Source organism: Triticum urartu, chromosome 2 (genome assembly GCF_003073215.2).
Source record: "Triticum urartu cultivar G1812 chromosome 2, Tu2.1, whole genome shotgun sequence".
Taxonomy (NCBI): domain Eukaryota; kingdom Viridiplantae; phylum Streptophyta; class Magnoliopsida; order Poales; family Poaceae; genus Triticum; species Triticum urartu.
The window spans coordinates 687,933,808-687,943,382 of NC_053023.1; the positions used below are offsets into that span (position 1 = coordinate 687,933,808).

Consider the following 9,575-nt stretch of genomic DNA (forward strand, 5'->3'; position numbering starts at 1 on the left):
TGTCCCGTACGTGTTCATGCTCTTTCTGTTAAACGTCCTGCCACAGTTCTTTGCTCTAGTTTCTGCCCTATATGTGTTAGGGTCTACTTCATATATGCAACTTGCTATACTGTCTGCTCTAGATGTGTTTATTTACAGTTCATATGTGAAGTTGCTGTTTACCTTCTCTTTGTCAAATCGCATGACTTGCTTTATCACTGTTATATTAGTCATGCTTTATCTAGTATTTCTGTTAATAAAATCATTTGGTAAATTGCTCATATTTCCAACAGTTAGGTTCATTTGTTAGTTGCGCAGTCGATACTCGCCAGTAGTACTTCTATTTAGCATTGCTTTTGTTTTTTTGCTCATTCTGTTGATCTTTCTAAGGTGTAACCGATCCAACTGATTGATCAATCAAAGAGATGCACGATGTGAAATGGACAGATGAACTAAACCCACTGAAGAACATTAAGGGGCTGCTTGATTGATGATACCTTGAGAGGACAGAACAACACGCAATGCACACTTGCATAGATCAGATACATTGTACTAGTGGAAGTAACTGATAGGATAATGTTCAAAGAAAAAGGAGTAACTGATGGGTGATGTCAAAGAAAAAAAGGAGTAACTGGTAGGGTTTGATTGCTCTTAGATTTTTAATCGCTCCATAGGCGACCAGACAAGAAGAGGAAAATTATGTGGAGTAGTAAATATACATACACATAGAGATGATGCTGCTAGTTACAGTTTGCTGGTGGGGGTGCTTGTCGCTGGTGCGGCAGCGTACTTCTTGAGGGCGTCGCCGGCGTGGTGCAGGTTGTCCGGCACGGGCAGGTTGCAGAGCAGCGTGACCCTGGACTCGGAGATCTGCGGGCCCTTCTTCCCCTCCTCCGACGGGTCCATCTTCCACAGCTTCACCTCCCACACCTACCCAAATCCAGTTCCATGTTCGATTGAGCAAGCAAGCAAGCTAGAGCAAAAAAACTTGGTGATGGCGCAGACCTGGGTGGAGCGGCCGAGGTGGACGGGGACGGCGCGCGCGAGGACGACGTCGCCGAGGGCGGCGCTGCGGAAGTGGTTGATGGCGAGGTGCACGCCGGCGACGCGGCGGTAGCCGGACGCCATGTGCGCGCCCATGCTGGCCAGGCCCTCCGCCACCAGCGCCGACACGCCGCCGTGCAGCACCTTGAACGGCTGGCAGCAGCGCTCCGTGACCGGGAGCCGGCCGGAGAGCAGCGACGGCGACACCTCCTGCATCTCGAAGCCCACCCCGTGCAGCACCGGGTCCAGCTCCGCCATGTCGATGGCACTCGGCTTCTTCGCCGCCATGCCTGCCTCGCTTGATTATTCCCCTCCCCCTTCTTGTTCACGGAGAAAAACTATGGCGGTAGCTAGAAGAGGCAGACAGCGAGCCAGAGGCAGGGCCAGCCGTGCAGTGCAATAATTACTGATAACTACGAGAGTTCTGAGCAGTGGTTGGCTCATTCAAAGTCTTCGAAGTCCTAATCATCTGTCAGTTTTCTTTTAGTAGTAGTTGGTCTATCACCTCCAACAACCATGCCACTACAGTAGGAGTACTACTATTACGACTACCATACTGTACTATAGTACTACTCGTGAAGCTGCCACACGAATCTCACTGCCGTGATGGGCGCCTACGTGGCACCATGTGCCAAGTGTTAATCCTGATCATAATCACTAAACAGTGAAACTGGTGGCTGCAGAGTACCATCTGGAGGACACGACCTAGAAATCAGCCCAAGGCACACGGTCCACCCACGAGTCAGCCTGCAGCGTGTGGGAAGGTTAGGTGAAGGATGCCTTCGTTTCCTCGAAGCTTCCAGGTGTACTCTTTCTGCTGTAGACAATCTTTCAAAGTGTGACTGTAACTTCTCGGCTTTTCAAGCCCGGATGGAGAGAGTAGTTTTTGTCGCATGACCCTTGTGCTGAGGATTTCGCGTGGCATCGCCACCTATGACTGGGCCATTATTATCAAAGTAAAGTCTATTTTAAACCCTGAACGCGTATGCTTCATCGTTTTTAAACCCTAACCTTCAAATCCTAGAAATCAGCACCCTCAACTCTCTGTTCCCGGTCGTTTTTGTCCTTGCTGGCGTATCCAAACATAGGAAGGCTGGGATCGCCGAGTCGGCTATCGTTGTGGGCCCCGCTCGATCACCGGAAATGCGAAATGGTTGAGTCAGACCAGCTCGCATCGCTCCTCGCTCACTTCGCCCCTTCCCCTTCTCTCCCGACGCACCAGCTTCTTCCCGCGGCGGCAATGGCGACGCTGAGCGGATGATCGCAGCGAGCTCCGACGTCCACGCCAGCGGCAAAGGGACAGGTGAGTCATCTTCATCACCTGTGATTGATCGGTGGTCTTTTTTTCTTCCTACCCGTAGTTAGGTTTAGGGTTCTACAGTGGCAAAAGGTGGGGGTTTTTGGCGATTTTGTGGCATGTTCAATGAAAGGATTTGGGGCCAAATACATATTCATGGACCGATACCTTACATGGATTGTTGGTTTAATCGTTTTTGTAGCCTTTTAGTCAGTTTTGTAACTGTGATTACTGAAGGTGTCGAAGATTGTCTCAAATTAAATGTTGCATTGTAGATTACTGAAGATTTTATTGCAGATTCTGCACTAGTAACTCATACATGGAAATATTGCAGTGAATATGTAGGTTTCTGATTGTAAATATTGTGTGAAAGTAAATATTGCATTGAATGTAGGTGAACCTGATTGCATATATGTGTTTATGTAGGGTTTTTTCAATCAATTCATGTATCCAGCAGAGGTGCTCAATGTCAGGTTTCACTATGGAGGGGAGTTCATTCATATTGGGCCATCTCTTGATTATGTTGGGGGAGATAGTGTAATGTCAGAGATAGAGAGGGATAAGTTGTCATTGCCAGAGCTCAGAGGATTTTTAGCAGATCATTTAACAGTTAAAGAGAGCATGAAGTTGTATTTTCTTATGCCAAGGAGAGAGTTGGTTAATGGACTAGTGTTTCTATACACCGATGAAGGTTACATGAAAGATGTCAGAGTACATTACAGATGGAGGGGTTGTTGATGTCTTTGTGGAGTATAATGGTGAGCAAGATGAAGCAGAGGAAGAAGATAGCAGCTCTGATATTAAAGAAGATGTGTTGCATGACATGGTGAACAATAGCAGTGAGGAAGAACCAGATGCAGTTATCACACTCTAGAAGAAGAGGATCTTGTTCAAACAAATGTTCAGCATGTTCATGCAGTAGCAGAGTCAGACATTTTGGAACACATCTTAGTTCCTAATGAGGATGGTGTTGTTACTCAAGTGATAAGAAGCCCTGTGAAGAACAATTTCAGAGTTGATGATCTGTCCCAAGGTTCTCAAATAATCAATCCTTCTCACCATTTGTTGCTACCCAAACTGTAGCTCCAATTCCAGAAGCTGCAGAACATGGTCCAGACTCTGAAGATTCAGATGATCCTGATTATGTGGCATATGCTGATGACAATGGAGAGGAATCTGAGGTAGTAGAGCGGAGAAAACATGCCATGAAATTTAAGAAGAAGATGAAAGCTTCAGAAATTTGGTTCTCAAAGGAGTCAACAGGTCCAGTTCCTATAGAGCTAGTTGCTAATGTGGAAGAAGTTGTACATGACCTAGAGTTTGAGACCACTGACGAGGATTATAGTTATGATGAAGATGAATTGGTCAGATGGTTAGGAGGAAGAGCCAATATGTTAGGTTCAATCCAGAGACAAAAATTCCACATTTTAGTTTGGGAATGGTTTTAAAAGCAAGAACCAATTAGTCAAATCACTGAAGAGGTACGAGCTTGTCAAGGTAAATTGATGGATGCAATTGCAAGGGATGCAAATAATCATATGTACCCAGTGGCTTGGGCTGTGGTGGAGAAAAAGACCAATGATAGCTGGAAATGGTTTATTGCTCTGTTAATCGAAGACTTGGATATTAATGACCAAGGAGCGGGTTGGGTTTTCATTTCTGATCAGCAGAAGGTAATGCATTCTTACTTAATCGCAAGTTTTTCTTTTCTATATTGCAAACTTAGTTAATTAGGAGCTTTTCTTCTCTATAATGGAAAATTAATCAAGAACTTTTCTTAAGTGCAAATCTTACTTGGTTAATGAAGTAGTGGCAATTTCTGAAGATGTTTTCCAGCTTATGGATTAGATCTTCAGTAATTGTGGTAATGGCATCTAGTGTAATGATAAGTAATGTATGAACTTGTGGTTTGGCTGTCACTTTTGAACTATGTAGTACTGTCAATTGCTAGCTTTGGTTGTCACTCCTTTGAACCATGCAATGCTGGTATTCTGAACTAGTTGTCAACCAAGATATATGCTGCCAAGTTGATATGACACCAAAATATATGGTGATGTGTCTGACTAAATGTGCTGCCAATTTGTAATGTGTCTGACTAAATGTGCTGTCAATTCCATTTTGCATTTAACAATACATATATACATATGCTGCCAAAGGCACTACTCGTCGACTAGTCATCGACCCTTGACTACTCATCGGCCCTTTGCTACTCATCGACTAGTCATCGACCCTTGACTACTCATCAACTAGTCATCGACCCTTGGATACTCATCGACTAGTTATTGAACCTTAACTACTCATCGACTAGTCATCGACCCTTGACTACTCATCGACTAGTCATTGACCCTTGCCTACTCATCGACCCTTGACTACTCATCAACTAGTCATCAACCCTCGACTACTCACCGACCCATAATGACTCGTCGACTCGAAAACCTTGGGATGCCATTATATATATACACATGCTGCCAAAAGCACTATATATATATATATATATATATATATATGCTGCCAAAAGACCTTTTGTTGCCACTCTCATTTTCCAAAAGCCCATTTTACAGTAACATTCAGAATTTTAATTCACACCATATGTTGCCAACATGATCACTTTCATATTCATTCCAGCCATCAACAGATCCAGTACATTGCAATACCACTCAAATACATCACCAGAAACCTCTAGCTCTATTGGCACAGAAGGAAACCTGCAAGTAAACCAGCAACAAAGAGAAGCATGCCATAAAACAGAGACTTGTACATCTGCATCTCATCTCTTTTAGCACATCTAGCTCTAGTTTCTGCTACCAAAGCATTTTTCTTCTCCAATTTCTCTCTCAAAACAACAGTTTCTCCTTCCCTTGACTGGCCAGCAAGTTCATCCTCCAGCCTCCACACTTTATCCCGTAGATCTCCTAGCAATTGACGAAGAAATGGAGTCGTGGGGGTGTCATCATGCCAGTCGATGAAGCCATATTGTTTAGTTCATGACATAGAAAATTCAGAGTTTGTCACACTAAAAATAGAGAAAAAGAGTGAAGGAAATATGCCCTAGAGGAAATAATAAAGTTGTTATTTATATTTCCTTATATCATGATAAATGTTTATTATTCATGCTAGAATTGTATTAACCGGAACTTAGTACATGTGTGAATACATAGACAAACAGAGTGTCACTAGTTTGCCTCTACTTGACTAGCTCATTGAATCAATGATGGTTATGTTTCCTAACCATAGACATGAGTTGTCATTTGATTAACGGGATCACATCATTAGAGAATGATGTGATTGACTTGACCCATCCGTTAGCTTAGCACGATGATCGTTTTGTTTTTGTTGCTATTGCTTTTTCCATAACTATACATGTTCCTATGACTATGAGATCATGCAACTCCCGAATACCGGAGGAACACTTTGTGTGCTACCAAACGTCACAACGTAACTGAGTGATTATAAAAGTGCTCTACAGGTGTCTCCGATGGTGTTTGTTGTGTTGGCATGGATCAAGATTTGGATTTGTCACTCCGATTGTCGGAGAGGTATGTCTGGGCCCTCTCGGTAATGCACATTACTATAAGCCTTGCAAGCAATGTAGCTAATGAGTTAGTTACGGATGTAGCATTACGGAATGAGTAAAGAGACTTGCCGGTAACGAGATTGAACTAGGTATTGAGATATCAACGATCGAATCTCGGGCAAGTAACATACCATTGATAAAGGGAACAACGTATGCCGTTATGCGGTTTGACCGATAAAGATCTTTGTAGAATATGTAGGAACCAATATGAGCATCCAGGTTCCGCTATTGGTTATTGACCAGAGATGAGTCTCGGTCATGTCTACATAGTTCTCGAACCCTTAGGGTCCGCACGCTTAACGTTCGGTGACGATCGGTATTACGAGTTTATGTGTTTTGATGTACCGAAGGTAGTTCGGAGTCCCGGATTTGATCACGGACATGACGAGGAGTCTCGAAATGGTTGAGACGTAAAGATCGATATATTGGAAGCCTATATTTGGACATCAGAATGGTTCTGAGTGGTTCGGGCATTTTTCCGGAGTATCGGGAGGTTACCGGAACCCCCCGGGGAGTATATGGGCCTTATTGGGCCTCAGTGAAATAGAGGAGAGGGAAGGGAAAGGAGGGAGGCGCGCCCCCAAGCCCAATCCGAATTGGGAGGGGGGCCGGCCCCCCTTTCCTTCCTCCCTCTCGCCTCCTTCCTTCCTCTCCTACTCCTACTTGGAAGGGCTCCTACTTCTACTAGGAAAGGGGGGAATCCTACTCCCGGAGGGAGTAGGACTCCCCCAGGGCGCGCCATATAAAGGGCCGGCCCTCCCCCTCCTCCACTCCTTTATATACGGGGGAGGCGGGCATCCCATGGACACACAAGTTGATCATTGATCTTTTAGCCGTGTGCGGTGCCTCCCTCCGCCATAATCCACCTCGATTATATTGTAGCGGTGCTTAGGCGAAGCCTTGTTCCGGTAGCATCATCATCACCGTCATCACGCCGTTGTGCTGACAAAACTCTCCCTCGAAGCTCTACTGGATCGTGAGTTTGCGGGACGTCACCGAGTTGAACGTGTGCAGATCGTGGAGGTGCCGTACGTTCGGTACTAGGGATATATCGGTCGATTGTGAAGACGTACGACTACATCAACCGCGTTGTCATAACGCTCTCGCTTAGGTCTACGAGGGTACGTGGACGACACTCTTCCCTCTCGTTGCTATGCATCACCATGATCTTGCATGTGCGTAGGAACTTTTTTGAAATTACTGTGTTCCTCAACAAAGAGGGCAGGTGAGGAATCAAGGATACCCGAGAATCTACGCAGGAATAATATCTCCTGCCAAGGTTCGCCGAACTCCAGGATATCCACCACGGCGGCTTCCTGCCGCACCGAGCGCAAATCATCGCCGGCTCGTAAGCCATTGGTTGCTCCCGATAGGGCACCAGAGACCTTGCTGCCGCGCCTCTCCTTCGGAGCCTACTGCCTCGAGAAGCCGATGAATTACCAGAGGAGCAAGACATCGTGGTGGTTCGTCGCGGCGGCGCCGGCAAACAACATCCTCTCCTTGTCGCCAATCATGGCTGACAAACCCTAGCACGCCGTTCCCCACTGAGAAAGAGAGAGCTGGGAGAGGGGTTAACCCAAGTGGAGCAATTAACACTACTAGGAAAAGGGCTATAGATGGAAATGGCACTAATGGCGCACCAGACATGTGGTGTGCCATTAGTGTCCAAATACTAATGGCGCACCACATTCACGATGCGCCATTAGTAACCATTTTTTTTTCATTTTTTTTCAAAACTAGTAATGGCGCACCGTGGGAGTGGTGCGCCATTACTAGTTAAACTAGTAATGGCGCACCACATCCATGGTGCGCCACTAGTAAATTATTTTCAAAAAAAATTTCCAAATTTTTTTATTTATTTTTTCAAAACTAGTAATGGCGCACCAGTGGACAGTGCGCCAAACTAATAATGGCGCACTGTCCACTGGTGCGCCATTAGTAAGTTTTTTTAAAAAAAAATCAGAATTTGTTTTATTGTTTTTTCAAAACTAGTAATGGCGCACCGTGGGTGTGGTGCGCCATACTAGTAATGGCGCACCACCCCCATGGTGCGCCATTACTAACTTGGCCCTAAACGTACCGAATGCACCCCCCTCCCCCCGGTGGACCGCCTTTTCAGTTAAAAAAAAGAAAATGATGGAAATGTCAAAAAAATAAAAGAAAATAAGTTTCCTATGTGATATGTGGTCTAGTTGTTGGGAACCCCGTTAAACATTTTCAAAATCCCCAAAAACCGAACAGAAAAAAAGTTACGGGGCTTTTAAGATCCGGAGGGAAAAAAATTCAAAAAAATTCAAACTTACTAGTGGCGCACCGTATGCTAGGTGCGCCACTAGTAACAGAAAAAAAATTGGTTTCGAAAAAAAATTGAATTATTTTTCAAAATATGATACGTAATATGACCGGGAAGTTTGAAATATTTTTTCAAAATTTCATTATACTCATGAACATGAACAAAGTCCTAGACATCAGCAAGGTTTAATAGGATTGATATGATAGACATATCAACATGTGCCTGTGAAGTGAGGTGGTGCTGGGGTTGGATAGAACTATGAAGTTAAGCGTGCTTGGGTTGAAGTACTGTGAGGATGGGTGACCTTCCGGGAGTTTGACCACAGAATGTGATTTGACCTAAGATTAAGCATATTGACTTGAGATTAAGCCATAATGACTTGAGATTAAGAAAAAATAAAAAAATTGAATTTGAAAAAAATTTAATTTTTTTTTTGAAAATTTTTTATTACTAATTGCGCACTTCTATGTGGTGCGTCATTACTAAGTCAGATAGTAATGGCGCACCTCTAGGCATACTAATGTCGCACTACTAATGGCGCATCAGTAGTGCGCCATTAGTACGCAAAACTGATGCGCCATTAGTAGGCTTTTTCCTATTAGTGTAAGTGGCAAATCGGCGTCCCATGGTGACCTTTCGGGAGTTTGACCACAGAGTGCGATTTGACCTAAGATTAAGCATATTGACTCGAGATTAAGCCATAGTGACCTGAGATTAAGAAAAAAAAATAAAAAAATTAAATTTTAAAAAAAAATTAAAAAAAATTGAAAAAAATTTATTACTAATTGCGCACTTCTATGTGATGCGTCATTACTAAGTCAGATAGTAATGGCGCACCTCTAGGCATACTAATGGCGCACTACTGGTGCGCCATTAGTATCTGGTGGCGTGCTACTAATGGCGTATCAGTAGTGCGCCATTAGTACGCAAAATTGATGCGCCATTAGTAGGCTTTTTCCTAGTAGTGTAAGTGGCAAATCGGCATCCCACGGTGCCATGTCACCTAATCCTCTTATCAGACGCAATAAGGACGAAAACGGCCGGGATTAGGGAGTTAAGGGTGCCGATTTTAGGGTTTTGGAGGTTGGGGTTTAAAAACGATGGAGCGTACGAGTTCAAGGTTTAAAATAGATTTTACTCTTATTACCTTCATTGTCATCTCTAGGCGGCTTTTCCGATTGGATGCGGTTCACGTTGATGCACTCTAAGTAGTGAAACGCCGGTCTTTCTTTGGTGTTGTGGAACTTGCAAGGCTAGCCCAGGCTCTCGTCATATTCATAAGACAACCTCTGCGATTTGCACTACTACCGCAGACGATCTTGCTGCGAGCTGTCATCACCACGCTCGGGAGCCACGACCAAGTTGGCATCACTGACTCCATCCCTTCC

The 9,575-nt window shown here is 44.4% G+C and overlaps 1 protein-coding gene across 1 annotated transcript; it reads right to left on the minus strand.

Annotated features, from left to right (window-relative positions):
* Positions 1–441: 441 nt before the first annotated feature.
* On the minus strand, positions 442–1,451 carry LOC125539755 (1,4-dihydroxy-2-naphthoyl-CoA thioesterase 1-like). Its single transcript, XM_048703264.1, has 2 exons — positions 985–1,451; positions 442–909 (listed from the first exon to the last, which is right to left on the minus strand). Exons 1-2 carry the CDS (start codon positions 1,309–1,311, stop codon positions 724–726), a joined length of 513 nt encoding a protein of 170 aa, XP_048559221.1. The 5' UTR covers positions 1,312–1,451; the 3' UTR covers positions 442–723.
* Positions 1,452–9,575: the final 8,124 nt, after the last annotated feature.

What these genes read in the sequence shown, in the direction of transcription:
- LOC125539755 (XM_048703264.1), bottom strand. Translation starts at nt 1,311, where the DNA reads ATGGCGGCGAAGAAGCCGAGTGCCATCGACATGGCGGAGCTGGACCCG. An exon ending in ACCTCGGCCGCTCCACCCAG is followed by an intron (nt 910 to 984) that starts GTCTGCGCCATC and finishes GGATTTGGGTAG; the next exon opens with GTGTGGGAGGTGAAGCTGTG.